We start from the raw sequence: 13,625 nt of genomic DNA, 5'->3' as shown, positions 1-13,625 counted from the left end.
TTCAATTCTCCTCCTATGTGGGCTCCTTCTTGGACTTTGGGCTGTTTCATCTCGATCGCTGATCACTGTTGTCTCCGCTCCAGGATGTGACTTTGTATTCCACTGGGAATTTTGAAGGAACACATGGATGCATGGTTGCACGTAAAGCTAAATGTGGAAGAAAAACTCCTCTCAGATAGTTGACAGAGGGGGGACCAAGACTCAGCAGAAATAATAACGGCACATGTTGAGCTCCATTTTTGTTCTCTAGCACAGAGACGACCGTAGGATTCTGAGGAAGGAGCACGGAAAAGGCAACCTCAACTTGTGAACACGAAGACGGTGATCGAGGTTCCGTGTTATTTCCAACGGCCAAGCCGAAGCACTAGTTGTTTCCGCCCGGTTTCGAACCGGGGACCTTTCGCGTGTGAGGCGAACGTGATAACCACTACACTACGGAAACTTGAAAAGGGGACATTTTGGTGTTTAATCAGAACGATCCTAAGGGGGGAAGGAGTGATTTGCAGTCGTTCACGAGGAAGAGTGTCTGTGCTGGCAGGGGAAGCCAGACGATAATGCTCAGCCGACCTGGACACCTTAGCCATCTCCTCGTTAGTATAGTGGACAGTATCTCCGCCTGTCACGCGGAAGACCGGGGTTCGATTCCCCGACGGGGAGGAAAATTGCACTTCTTGCAAAACTTGAGGGGAAACAAGTGTATCACTGCGTGACTCTCGGCTCTCATCACTTCCGGCAACAACATCTCAGCGAGCAGACGCTAGCTGTTTGCTTTTGGCTGAGCTAAGCCAGGCCAGAGGAGCTCTCCTCGAGAAGAGAGACAGAAAAACGAAAACGAGTGTAGTGGACAGTATCTCGGCCCGTCACGTGGAAGACCGGCGTTGCAATTATGCAATTTTCGCAGGGGTAGTTGCTCTGCTTCACTACGTGGCTCTCGTCTCTCCTCACTTCCGGCAACAACATCTCAGCGAGCAGACGCGAGCTAAGCTAAGCTTAGCTAAGCTAGATGAGCTCTTTTCGAGAAGAGTGACAGAAAAACGAAACCGAGGGAATGCTGGGCTTTTGGCAGGCCCCCGAACACGGTCAGATGTCGTGCCGAAACCCGGGATCGAACCAGGGACCTTTAGATCTTCAGTCTAACGCTCTCCCAACTGAGCTATTTCGGCGACGGAACCGGCACGGATGTGACGTCACGAGGAGCGGCGACAACATCCGGCTACTGAGGTCAACGTGAGGCAAGCCGCTAGCTGAGCGAAGCTCAGCGGAGCAACAGCAAGCTAATGGCCACGAGCCGGCGTGCAGCGCGAACCCGAGGCTCATAACCAGGACTGCCGCCGGGATTGGCTGCTCGGAGCTCTGTGACGTGAGGTGGGCTTCCTTCTGGGGACTTCAGGCTGTTTCATCTTGAATGTCAATCGCCGCTGTGTCCAGTTGAGTGTCACTTTGTATCGTACTGCGACATGTGAGTGAAAGCATGCTGAGAAAAGAGACCAGAAAAGCTCCACTTGACATCGGGGAGGGAAGGGGGAATATTCAGAATAGTGTCAGCAGAAACGATCGTTGTTTTTTTTCCGCCCGGTTTCGAACCGGCGACATGCCGACACACGGTTGTTTGCCGTCTCTGCTACCGGTGAGAGTGTTTCCCCACTAGATGGCGGTGGTGCCCTGTTTGGATCGCAACTTGGTTCACCGTTGTCTCCATTCCTTTCCTGGATGTGTCCATGTATTTCACTGTGCTATGGGAATGAATCGATCGATGACAAGTCCTCAGGTGAGTCCACGGTTGCCTTTTCTAAATCACAATATGCTGCCGCTGCTTTGTGTCATACAGGCAACATGCTTGCACCTTAGTCCACTGTCACTCGAATATTTACGTACACATGGACTGCGTTTCATTTTTCCGGCTTATGATCCTTCTTGTGTTTGCCCATGTACGTACGTAATTGTGCACTCTTTTCTAAGTGTATATCGCGTGTATCTATGGAAAGTGTGTTCCGAAAGTTAGTGTCTGTTAAGTTTGGGGAGCGCGCAACATGAAAACAGTCCGTGGCATCCTGAAAGGCTGTTGAATCTAATGCTGTGTACATGGCAATAAACATTTTCAATCTCGATCGATCATCACTGCTGTCTCCAATCTTGGATTTGACTTTGAATGTCATGGTTGCATGTAAAACTGAATGTGTAAGAAAAACTCTCTTTCAAATAGAGGAAAGCGGGGGGACCGACATTCAGCAGAAGTGATAATGGCGCACTTTATTTCCATTTTTTGTTTTCTGGGCCAGAAATGAATGCAGTATATCGAGGAAGCAGTGGGAACAACAGTCAAACAGAAGGTTGGGGTGAGGTGGGGTGTGGAGGGGGACTGCGACCTCTGTTTTTTAAACAGAAAATAAGCTAATGCAGTTGCTAGCAAGGAGCTGTTTCCGCCCGGTTTCGAACCGGGGACCTTTCGCGTGTTAGGCGAACGTGATGACCACTACACTACGGAAACCTGACGGAGAGGTGGAGGCCGCCTAATTTTTCGGCGGGGACGGGTGATTTGCACTGCACTTCTCTTCTCTCTCATGCAACTCCATGACGGGGCCAGCATCTTTGTGAGCAGACGCGACCGAGAGCGCAACAAGGGTACACACGTTGGCCTTCACGTGTAGGTCGTCGCGGACAAACATCCGGCGAAGGAGACACAATGCGAATGGTCATAACGACAGTCCATTCCTATGGAACCTCGTTTGAACAACAGCGTGTTATTGTTATGAAAATGCTGTCAGCGTATCCAGGATTCAATTCTCCTCCTGTGTGGGCTCCTTCATGGACTTTGGGCTGTTTCATCTCGATCGCTGATCGCTGTTGTCTCCGCTCCAGGATGTGACTTTGTATTCCACTGGGAATTTTGAAGGTACACATGGATGCATGGTTGCACGTAAAGCTAAATGTGGAGGAAAAACTCCTCTCAGATAGTTGACAGAGGGGGGACCAAGACTCAGCAAAAATATTAACGGCACATGTTGAGCTCCATTTTTGTTCTCTAGCACAGAGACGACCGTAGGATTCTGAGGAAGGAGCACGGAAAAGGCAATCTCAACTTGTGAACACGAAGACGGTGATCGAGGTTCCGTGTTATTTCCAACGGCCAAGCCGAAGCACTAGTTGTTTCCGCCCGGTTTCGAACCGGGGACCTTTCGCGTGTGAGGCGAACGTGATAACCACTACACTACGGAAACTCGAGAAGGGGCAATTTTGGTGTTTAATCAGAACGATCCTAAGGGGGGAAGGAGTGATTTGCAGTCGTTCACGAGGAAGGGTGTCTGTGCTGGCAGGGGAAGCCAGACGATGGTGCTCAGCCGACCTGGACACAGCACACCATCTCCTCGTTAGTATAGTGGACAGTATCTCCGCCTGTCACGCGGAAGACCGGGGTTCGATTCCCCGACGGGGAGAAAAATTGCACTTCTTGCAAAACTTGAGGGGAAACAAGTGTATCACTGCGTGAGTCTCGGCTCTCATCACTTCCGGCAACAACATCTCAGCGAGCAGACGCTAGCTGTTTGCTTTTGGCTGAGCTAAGCCAGGCCAGAGGAGCTCTCCTCGAGAAAAGAGACAGAAAAACGAAAACGAGTGTAGTGGACAGTATCTCCGCCCGTCACGTGGAAGACCGGCGTTGCAATTATGCAATTTTCGCAGGGGTAGTTGCTCTGCTTCACTACGTGGCTCTCGTCTCTCCTCACTTCCGGCAACAACATCTCAGCGAGCAGACGCGAGCTAAGCTAAGCTTAGCTAAGCTAGATGAGCTCTTTTCGAGAAGAGTGACAGAAAAACGAAACCGAGGGAATGCTGGGATTTTGGCAGGCCCCCTAACACGGTCAGATGTCGTGCCGAAACCCGGGATCGAACCAGGGACCTTTAGATCTTCAGTCTAACGCTCTCCCAACTGAGCTATTTCGGCGACGGAACCGGCACGGATGTGACGTCACGAGGAGCGGCGACAACATCCGGCTACTGAGGTCAAGGTGAGGCTAGCCGCTAGCTGAGCGAAGCTCAGCGGAGCAACAGCAAGCTAATGGCCACGAGCCGGCGTGCAGCGCGAACCCGAGGCTCATAACCAGGACTGCCGCCGGGATTGGCTGCTCGGAGCTCTGTGACGTGAGGTGGGCTTCCTTCTGGGGACTTCAGGCTGTTTCATCTTGAATGTCAATCGCCGCTGTGTCCAGTTGAGTGTCACTTTGTATCGTACTGCGACATGTGAGTGAAAGCATGCTGAGAAAAGAGACCAGAAAAGCTCCACTTGACATCGGGGAGGGAAGGGGGAATATTCAGAATAGTGTCAGCAGAAACGATCGTTGTTTTTTTTCCGCCCGGTTTCGAACCGGCGACATGCCGACACACGGTTGTTTGCCGTCTCTGCTACCGGTGAGAGTGTTTCCCCACTAGATGGCGGTGGTGCCCTGTTTGGATCGCAACTTGGTTCACCGTTGTCTCCATTCCTTTCCTGGATGTGTCCATGTATTTCACTGTGCTATGGGAATGAATCGATCGATGACAAGTCCTCAGGTGAGTCCACGGTTGCCTTTTCTAAATCACAATATGCTGCCGCTGCTTTGTGTCATACAGGCAACATGCTTGCACCTTAGTCCACTGTCACTCGAATATTTACGTACACATGGACTGCGTTTCATTTTTCCGGCTTATGATCCTTCTTGTGTTTGCCCATGTACGTACGTAATTGTGCACTCTTTTCTAAGTGTATATCGCGTGTGTCTATGGAAAGTGTGTTGCGAAAGTTAGTGTCTGTTAAGTTTGGGGAGCGCGCAACATGAAAACAGTCCGTGGCATCCTGAAAGGCTGTTGAATCTAATGCTGTGTACACGGCAATAAACATTTTCAATCTCGATCGATCATCACTGCTGTCTCCAATCTTGGATTTGACTTTGAATGTCATGGTTGCATGTAAAACTGAATGTGTAAGAAAAACTCTCTTTCAAATAGAGGAAAGCGGGGGGACCAACACTCAGCAGAAGTGATAATGGCGCACTTTATTTCCATTTTTTGTTTTCTGGGACAGAAATGAATGCAGTATGTCGAGGAAGCAGTGGGAACAACAGTCAAACAGAAGGTTGGGGTGGGGTGTGGAGGGGGACTGCGACTTCTGTTTTTTAAACAGAAAATAAGCTAATGTAGTTGCTAGCAAGGAGCTGTTTCCGCTCGGTTTCGAACCGGGGACCTTTCGCGTGTTAGGCGAACGTGATGACCACTACACTACGGAAACCTGACGGAGAGACGGAGGCCGCCTAATTTTTCGGCGGGGACGGGTGATTTGCACCGCACTTCTCTTCTCTCTCATGCAACTCCATGACGGGGCCAGCATCTTTGTGAGCAGACGCGACCGAGAGCGCAACAAGGGTACACACGTTGGCCTTCACGTGTAGGTCGTCGCGGACAAACATCCGGCGAAGGATACACAAAGCGAATGGTCATAACGACAGTCCGTTCCTATGGAACCTCGTTTGAACAACAGCGTGTCATTGTTATGAAAATGCTGTCAGCGTATCCAGGATTCAATTCTCCTCCTATGTGGGCTCCTTCTTGGACTTTGGGCTGTTTCATCTCGATCGCTGATCACTGTTGTCTCCGCTCCAGGATGTGACTTTGTATTCCACTGGGAATTTTGAAGGAACACATGGATGCATGGTTGCACGTAAAGCTAAATGTGGAAGAAAAACTCCTCTCAGATAGTTGACAGAGGGGGGACCAAGACTCAGCAGAAATAATAACGGCACATGTTGAGCTCCATTTTTGTTCTCTAGCACAGAGACGACCGTAGGATTCTGAGGAAGGAGCACGGAAAAGGCAATCTCAACTTGTGAACACGAAGACGGTGATCGAGGTTCCGTGTTATTTCCAACGGCCAAGCCGAAGCACTAGTTGTTTCCGCCCGGTTTCGAACCGGGGACCTTTCGCGTGTGAGGCGAACGTGATAACCACTACACTACGGAAACTTGAAAAGGGGGCATTTTGGTGTTTAATCAGAACGATCCTAAGGGGGGAAGGAGTGATTTGCGGTCGTTCACGAGGAAGAGTGTCTGTGCTGGCAGGGGAAGCCAGACGATCGTGCTCAGCCGACCTGGACACAACACGCCATCTCCTCGTTAGTATAGTGGACAGTATCTCCGCCTGTCACGCGGAAGACCGGGGTTCGATTCCCCGACGGGGAGAAAAATTGCACTTCTTGCAAAACTTGAGGGGAAACAAGTGTATCACTGCGTGAGTCTCGGCTCTCATCACTTCCGGCAACAACATCTCAGCGAGCAGACGCTAGCTGTTTGCTTTTGGCTAAGCTAAGCCAGGCCAGAGGAGCTCTCCTCGAGAAGAGAGACAGAAAAACGAAAACGAGTGTAGTGGACAGTATCTCCGCCCGTCACGTGGAAGACCGGGGTTGCAATTATGCAATTTTTGCAGGGGTAGTTGCTCTGCTTCACTACGTGACTCTCGTCTCTCCTCACTTCCGGCAACAACATCTCAGCGAGCAGACGCGAGCTAAGCTAAGCTTAGCTAAGCTGGATGAGCTCTTTTCGAGAAGAGTGACAGAAAAACGAAACCGAGGGAAGGCTGGGATTTTGGCAGGCCCCCGCACACGGTCAGATGTCGTGCCGAAACCCGGGATCGAACCAGGGACCTTTAGATCTTCAGTCTAACGCTCTCCCAACTGAGCTATTTCGGCGACGGAACCGGCACGGATGTGACGTCACGACGAGCGGCGACAACATCCGGCTACTGAGGTCAAGGTGAGGCGAGCCGCTAGCTGAGCGAAGCTTAGCGGAGCAACAGCAAGCTAATGGCCACGAGCCGGCGTGCAGCGCGAACCCGAGGCTCATAACCAGGACTGCCGCCGGGATTGGCTGCTCGGAGCTCTGTGACGTGAGGTGGGCTTCCTTCTGGGGACTTCAGGCTGTTTCATCTTGAATGTCAATCGCCGCTGTGTCCAGTTGAGTGTCACTATGTATCGTACTGCGACATGTGAGTGAAAGCATGCTGAGAAAAGAGACCAGAAAAGCTCCACTTGACATCGGGGAGGGAAGGGGGAATATTCAGAATAGTGTCAGCAAAAACGATCGTTGTTTTTTTTCCGCCCGGTTTCGAACCGGCGACATACCGACACACGGTTGTTTGCCGTCTCTGCTACCGGTGAGAGTGTTTCCCCACTAGATGGCGGTGGTGCCCTGTTTGGATCACAACTTGGTTCACCGTTGTCTCCATTCCTTTCCTGGATGTGTCCATGTATTTCACTGTGCTATGGGAATGAATCGATCGATGACAAGTCCTCAGGTGAGTCCACGGTTGCCTTTTCTAAATCACAATATGCTGCCGCTGCTTTGTGTCATACAGGCAACATGCTTGCACCTTAGTCCACTGTCACTCGAATATTTACGTACACATGGACTGCGTTTCATTTTTCCGGCTTATGATCCTTCTTGTGTTTGCCCATGTACGTACGTAATTGTGCACTCTTTTCTAAGTGTATATCGCGTGTGTCTATGGAAAGTGTGTTGCGAAAGTTAGTGTCTGTTAAGTTTGGGGAGCGCGCAACATGAAAACAGTCCGTGGCATCCTGAAAGGCTGTTGAATCTAATGCTGTGTACATGGCAATAAACATTTTCAATCTCGATCGATCATCACTGCTGTCTCCAATCTTGGATTTGACTTTGAATGTCATGGTTGCATGTAAAACTGAATGTGTAAGAAAAACTCTCTTTCAAATAGAGGAAAGCGGGGGGACCAACACTCAGCAGAAGTGATAATGGCGCACTTTATTTCCATTTTTTGTTTTCTGGGACAGAAATGAATGCAGTATATCGAGGAAGCAGTGGGAACAACAGTCAAACAGAAGGTTGGGGTGGGGTGTGGAGGGGGACTGCGACTTCTGTTTTTTAAACAGAAAATAAGCTAATGTAGTTGCTAGCAAGGAGCTGTTTCCGCCCGGTTTCGAACCGGGGACCTTTCGCGTGTTAGGCGAACGTGATGACCACTACACTATGGAAACCTGACGGAGAGGCCGAGGCCGCCTAATTTTTCGGCGGGGGCGGGTGATTTGCACCGCACTTCTCTTCTCTCTCATGCAACTCCATGACGGGGCCAGCATCTTTGTGAGCAGACGCGACCGAGAGCGCAACAAGGGTACACACGTTGGCCTTCACGTGTAGGTCGTCGCGGACAAACATCCGGCGAAGGAGACACAAAGCGAATGGTCATAACGACAGTCCGTTCCTATGGAACCTCGTTTGAACAACAGCGTGTCATTGTTATGAAAATGCTGTCAGCGTATCCAGGATTCAATTCTCCTCCTATGTGGGCTCCTTCTTGGACTTTGGGCTGTTTCATCTCGATCGCTGATCACTGTTGTCTCCGCTCCAGGATGTGACTTTGTATTCCACTGGGAATTTTGAAGGAACACATGGATGCATGGTTGCACGTAAAGCTAAATGTGGAAGAAAAACTCCTCTCAGATAGTTGACAGAGGGGGGACCAAGACTCAGCAGAAATAATAACGGCACATGTTGAGCTCCATTTTTGTTCTCTGGCACAGAGACGACCGTAGGATTCTGAGGAAGGAGCACGGAAAAGGCAACCTCAACTTGTGAACACGAAGACGGTGATCGAGGTTCCGTGTTATTTCCAACGGCCAAGCCGAAGCACTAGTTGTTTCCGCCCGGTTTCGAACCGGGGACCTTTCGCGTGTGAGGCGAACGTGATAACCACTACACTACGGAAACTTGAAAAGGGGGCATTTTGGTGTTTAATCAGAACGATCCTAAGGGGGGAAGGAGTGATTTGCGGTCGTTCACGAGGAAGAGTGTCTGTGCTGGCAGGGGAAGCCAGACGATCGTGCTCAGCCGACCTGGACACAACACGCCATCTCCTCGTTAGTATAGTGGACAGTATCTCCGCCTGTCACGCGGAAGACCGGGGTTCGATTCCCCGACGGGGAGAAAAATTGCACTTCTTGCAAAACTTGAGGGGAAACAAGTGTATCACTGCGTGAGTCTCGGCTCTCATCACTTCCGGCAACAACATCTCAGCGAGCAGACGCTAGCTGTTTGCTTTTGGCTAAGCTAAGCCAGGCCAGAGGAGCTCTCCTCGAGAAGAGAGACAGAAAAACGAGTGTAGTGGACAGTATCTCCGCCCGTCACGTGGAAGACCGGCGTTGCAATTATGCAATTTTTGCAGGGGTAGTTGCTCTGCTTCACTACGTGACTCTCGTCTCTCCTCACTTCCGGCAACAACATCTCAGCGAGCAGACGCGAGCTAAGCTAAGCTTAGCTAAGCTAGATGAGCTCTTTTCGAGAAGAGTGACAGAAAAACGAAATCGAGGGAATGCTGGGATTTTGGCAGGCCCCCGAACACGGTCAAATGTCGTGCCGAAACCCGGGATCGAACCAGGGACCTTTAGATCTTCAGTCTAACGCTCTCCCAACTGAGCTATTTCGGCGACGGAACCGGCGCGGATGTGACGTCACGACGAGCGGCGACAACATCCGGCTACTGAGGTCAAGGTGAGGCGAGCCGCTAGCTGAGCGAAGCTTAGCGGAGCAACAGCAAGTTAATGGCCACGAGCCGGCGTGCAGCGCGAACCCGAGGCTCATAACCAGGACTGCCGCCGGGATTGGCTGCTCGGAGCTCTGTGACGTGAGGTGGGCTTCCTTCTGGGGACTTCAGGCTGTTTCATCTTGAATGTCAATCGCCGCTGTGTCCAGTTGAGAGTGTCACTTTGTATTGTACTGCGACATGTGAGTGAAAGCATGCTGAGAAAAGAGACCAGAAAAGCTCCACTTGACATCGGGGAGGGAAGGGCATGTATTACAGTTCTCATTAGACACACTTTCAATCATATGCAAATAATACAACTTGCTATACATATGGATGTCAAATCGATTACCCACCCCTTGTTATCAGTGCATTTCTCCTTCCTTGAACACGACCGTAGCCCCACTGGCAGTTGCCGTTTTCACGGAGAAGATGACATGTATAAAGCGTCTCTCAGTGTCGCCCTGTGTCGCTGTCCTCTGTTGACGAACAGGAAAGACTCTGCGTTGCCTCCTCCCTGAGCAACTCCGGTGCATCGGGTGCCATCTACCAGCTCAACACTATGCCTCTCCGGCCTGAACGTACTGTCAAAGTCTTTGAACTTGGTTGCATCGGTGATAATATGAGAGGTACCCCCAGTGTCCACCATCAGGCCTCGTTTCTGGATGTTGTCCGTCTGATTCGTGTGGGTCTTGGTCTTACCATCTCTCAGTATGAACGCATAGTCACTTGCGCTGTCCTCCGTGGCTTTATACGCTCTGTCCTGTTTGTCTTTGCTGTCCTCATCCTTACGTTTACATGTAGTATCTTAGTGTGTGTCGCTTTTGCATCGATGACACCATGTCTTTTGTCTGCATTCTTTTGCACGGTGGCCTTTGATACCTCACTTAAAACTTTTCTTTCTCGTCTTTCTGTCGTTCACCCATGTTTGTTCTGGTGGGTCTGCGTCCAACTCGCTCTTGAGTCTTCATCACCCTGTCACTCAACTCAGTTGTATTAATCTTCTCAGTTTCCTCGAAACTCAGTAGCTTAGTTTTAAAGTCTACAAAAGTTAGCTAGATCTGAATGTGCCACATGTATTGCAAATGGCTTATAACTGGCAGGCAGTCCTTTCAGAACCATGGCTACAAGTAAACCATCTCCCAACGTCTCACCTGCATTCCGCAGTGCTGTGATAGCGGTTTCTGCTCTGATTATCTATTCCATAACACTTTCTTCATCTGCTTTCTGGAGTGATGTAAGCTTTGTGTACAGGTTGATGATTTGAGGTTTTCCTTTTCCGGCATAATACTCTCTCAATATCATCAGAGCTGTTCTTCCATTGTCTGGCGCATCCCTCATAATTAATGAGAGGCATTTATCGTCCAGAAGTTGAATCATTTTGGCACAGGCGTCTGCATTTTTCTTTGCATCTGCCGCACTTTGTTCCTAAGTTCTCAGTTCTCCCAGTACAATGTCTTTCGGTCCCAATAAATGGAAGTGCCCCAACATTTTGGTTTCCAAGAGTTCATATTTTCTTTCATCTCCATCAAAAATCAGTCGATGTAACCTATTTGTTACTTGTTGATCCATTATGCTAGCTTGCCCTTCTTGCTAGCAGGTAGCCCGTTAGTACTCTTTTTGCTGTGACAACACGGTGGAAAACTGACCTCTTTTCTTCCAGATAACTCCTGGGCCCATAACCTTCTTCTTGCTCTTGTGGATGTTTAATCATGCGTCATATAACCCATGCGCCTGATGTATGAAAATAGACCCGTTCATTGATATTGTGCCTGATAATGCGGTGCGCCTTGTGGTCTGCAAAATACAGTGCGTGATTGTCAGGTTTACTGTGTTTGATGTCGGTCTGACAAGAAAGAGGACCGTTTTTCTTAAATTCATGGTTTTGCAGTTGCAGGAAAATGTGTGCAATAATGAAAGATACCAAAAATGCAAGAACGTTTGCTCTATTACCGGATCATATCATCACACATCACACATTGTGACAATAAATGTTGCCCCGAATTATCAAACAGGTGAAATGTGTTTTTCGTATTCCTTTTTTTCAGAAAGTCTTGCAACAATGGGTCACTTCTGGGATGTTTGTGTTTTGATCTGAATATAACAGGAAATTTGACAGTTAATGTCACTTAGTTCATGTTTTCTACTGTCAGATGCTCACCTTTACCCGATGACAAAACAAAGCTTTAAATCAGGTCTGTAATAATTAAACAATACGTTAACTTGGTTAACCAGGAACCGGGCTGAAATGCACAGTATTGGATTAAACAGGGATATAATGAGCAATCTATGTGTTCCTAATATACTCAATAATACATTGAGTCCATATACTCTATTATTGAGTAGAATAATTCTTATACGAGGTATATAGAAAATATGATTTTTTTTTCCTTATTAAACTTTTAGGATGTGCTCATAGATGGAGATGGGTGGCTCTTAAAAGAGCCGTTGTGTTGTTGGTTGTGGCGTCTACTTCTTGGCGGGCTTCTCGGTCTTCTTGGGCAGCAGCACCGCCTGGATGTTGGGCAGCACGCCGCCCTGGGCGATGGTGACTCCTCCCAGCAGCTTGTTGAGCTCCTCGTCGTTGCGGACGGCCAGCTGCAGGTGACGCGGGATGATGCGGGTCTTCTTGTTGTCGCGGGCGGCGTTTCCGGCCAGCTCCAGGATCTCGGCGGTCAGGTACTCCAGCACGGCCGCCAGGTACACGGGGGCGCCGGCTCCCACTCGCTCGGCGTAGTTGCCCTTCCTCAGCAGCCTGTGGACACGGCCCACGGGGAACTGGAGCCCGGCCCGGGACGAGCGGGTCTTGGCCTTAGCGCGGGCTTTGCCTCCGGTTTTGCCTCTTCCACTCATTATTACGATATCTTGTATTGATACAAAATGTGAAATTCCGAGGACAGACCCTCACTTATATATCCGCGGAGCGGGGAGGTTCCTGTTAAAGCGCGCCGGGTTTTGGCGGCCGATTTCAAACGTCTCTCCTCCAATGAGCAGCGGCGCTTCCGGCGGGGAGTCGCTATTCCAGACGGCGGCCAATGAGAGCCTGGAGGCGGGGACCAGCCCCCGCTTGACGCCACTGCAGCTCGAGTATAAGAGCAGCGCATCGGCGCTGAGATTCCTATCTTTCCTGTCACTCTCAGACGTTATTAGATATCTCCAGCCATGGCCAGAACCAAGCAAACCGCCCGTAAATCCACCGGAGGCAAAGCCCCCAGGAAGCAGCTGGCGACCAAAGCCGCTCGCAAGAGCGCTCCGGCCACCGGCGGCGTGAAGAAGCCTCACCGTTACAGGCCCGGTACCGTGGCCCTGAGAGAGATCCGCCGCTACCAGAAATCCACGGAGCTGCTGATCCGCAAGCTGCCCTTCCAGCGCCTGGTGAGGGAGATCGCCCAGGACTTCAAGACCGACCTGCGCTTCCAGAGCTCCGCCGTCATGGCTCTGCAGGAGGCCAGCGAGGCTTACTTGGTGGGCCTGTTCGAGGACACCAACCTGTGCGCCATCCACGCCAAGAGGGTGACCATCATGCCCAAAGACATCCAGCTGGCTCGCAGGATCCGCGGGGAGAGAGCTTAGACGGTCTGCTCCTCCACACAACGGCTCTTTTAAGAGCCACCACACAGCCTCTAAAAGCGTTACATCCATTGTGGAATACTAAACATCATCTGATTGAGCAACAGCAACCTCAGAGTCCAGCAAATATCCAACTGGCTGTTGTGTGGGAGATGATAAAGGAATGATTCAATCATACCTAATAGCAAACAATGTTTGCTGTGACCCACACTTGTGTAAGGTTAAATTTACACTGCATGGAAAAGATAAAGTCGTTCTAACAACAGCCTCCAGCCAATATGTCTAACTGGCTGTAACGTGGGAGATGAAAAATAGGAGTGATTTTAAGTCAGACCTAATAGGAAATGGCTTGTTTGCAGCGGCTCACACTTGCACACTGTAAAGTGTCATTGCATGGATCAAGGATACAAGAAAGTTCCTTATCAAGGAATAACAATATAGATGGGAAGATATATTTAAGGCTGAGATTGAAACACATGAGA

At 50.0% G+C, this 13,625-nt stretch overlaps 2 protein-coding genes and 14 non-coding genes across 16 annotated transcripts; 5 read left to right on the top strand and 11 right to left on the bottom strand.

Annotated features, from left to right (window-relative positions):
• Positions 1-369: 369 nt before the first annotated feature.
• Positions 370-442, bottom strand: trnav-cac (transfer RNA valine (anticodon CAC)). The gene has a single exon. It is a non-coding gene; the product is annotated as a tRNA-Val (tRNA).
• Positions 443-585: 143 nt separating this feature from the next.
• On the top strand, positions 586-657 carry trnad-guc (transfer RNA aspartic acid (anticodon GUC)). Its single transcript has one exon. It is a non-coding gene; the product is annotated as a tRNA-Asp (tRNA).
• A 433-nt stretch (positions 658-1,090) lies between these two features.
• Positions 1,091-1,163, bottom strand: trnaf-gaa (transfer RNA phenylalanine (anticodon GAA)). The gene has a single exon. It is a non-coding gene; the product is annotated as a tRNA-Phe (tRNA).
• A 1,252-nt stretch (positions 1,164-2,415) lies between these two features.
• trnav-aac (transfer RNA valine (anticodon AAC)) lies at positions 2,416-2,488 on the bottom strand. Its single transcript has one exon. It is a non-coding gene; the product is annotated as a tRNA-Val (tRNA).
• A 657-nt stretch (positions 2,489-3,145) lies between these two features.
• On the bottom strand, positions 3,146-3,218 carry trnav-cac (transfer RNA valine (anticodon CAC)). Its single transcript has one exon. It is a non-coding gene; the product is annotated as a tRNA-Val (tRNA).
• Positions 3,219-3,362: 144 nt separating this feature from the next.
• trnad-guc (transfer RNA aspartic acid (anticodon GUC)) lies at positions 3,363-3,434 on the top strand. The gene has a single exon. It is a non-coding gene; the product is annotated as a tRNA-Asp (tRNA).
• Positions 3,435-3,867: 433 nt separating this feature from the next.
• On the bottom strand, positions 3,868-3,940 carry trnaf-gaa (transfer RNA phenylalanine (anticodon GAA)). Its single transcript has one exon. It is a non-coding gene; the product is annotated as a tRNA-Phe (tRNA).
• Positions 3,941-5,917: 1,977 nt separating this feature from the next.
• On the bottom strand, positions 5,918-5,990 carry trnav-cac (transfer RNA valine (anticodon CAC)). The gene has a single exon. It is a non-coding gene; the product is annotated as a tRNA-Val (tRNA).
• A 144-nt stretch (positions 5,991-6,134) lies between these two features.
• Positions 6,135-6,206, top strand: trnad-guc (transfer RNA aspartic acid (anticodon GUC)). Its single transcript has one exon. It is a non-coding gene; the product is annotated as a tRNA-Asp (tRNA).
• Positions 6,207-6,639: 433 nt separating this feature from the next.
• trnaf-gaa (transfer RNA phenylalanine (anticodon GAA)) lies at positions 6,640-6,712 on the bottom strand. Its single transcript has one exon. It is a non-coding gene; the product is annotated as a tRNA-Phe (tRNA).
• Positions 6,713-7,959: 1,247 nt separating this feature from the next.
• On the bottom strand, positions 7,960-8,032 carry trnav-aac (transfer RNA valine (anticodon AAC)). Its single transcript has one exon. It is a non-coding gene; the product is annotated as a tRNA-Val (tRNA).
• A 657-nt stretch (positions 8,033-8,689) lies between these two features.
• trnav-cac (transfer RNA valine (anticodon CAC)) lies at positions 8,690-8,762 on the bottom strand. Its single transcript has one exon. It is a non-coding gene; the product is annotated as a tRNA-Val (tRNA).
• Positions 8,763-8,906: 144 nt separating this feature from the next.
• On the top strand, positions 8,907-8,978 carry trnad-guc (transfer RNA aspartic acid (anticodon GUC)). The gene has a single exon. It is a non-coding gene; the product is annotated as a tRNA-Asp (tRNA).
• Positions 8,979-9,405: 427 nt separating this feature from the next.
• Positions 9,406-9,478, bottom strand: trnaf-gaa (transfer RNA phenylalanine (anticodon GAA)). Its single transcript has one exon. It is a non-coding gene; the product is annotated as a tRNA-Phe (tRNA).
• A 2,564-nt stretch (positions 9,479-12,042) lies between these two features.
• On the bottom strand, positions 12,043-12,426 carry LOC147228223 (histone H2A-like). Its single transcript, XM_086156474.1, has one exon. It carries the CDS (start codon positions 12,424-12,426, stop codon positions 12,043-12,045), a length of 384 nt encoding a protein of 127 aa, XP_086012600.1.
• A 309-nt stretch (positions 12,427-12,735) lies between these two features.
• LOC147228222 (histone H3) lies at positions 12,736-13,146 on the top strand. The gene has a single exon (XM_086156471.1). It carries the CDS (start codon positions 12,736-12,738, stop codon positions 13,144-13,146), a length of 411 nt encoding a protein of 136 aa, XP_086012597.1.
• Positions 13,147-13,625: the final 479 nt, after the last annotated feature.

The sequence above is a fragment of the Fistularia commersonii genome, chromosome 12 (genome assembly GCF_037954325.1).
Source record: "Fistularia commersonii isolate RoL2024-O1a breed Wild chromosome 12, RoL_Fcom_v1.0, whole genome shotgun sequence".
Taxonomy (NCBI): domain Eukaryota; kingdom Metazoa; phylum Chordata; class Actinopteri; order Syngnathiformes; family Fistulariidae; genus Fistularia; species Fistularia commersonii.
Note: the sequence above shows the minus strand (reverse complement) of the source record. Positions and strands in the feature narration are given on the sequence as shown.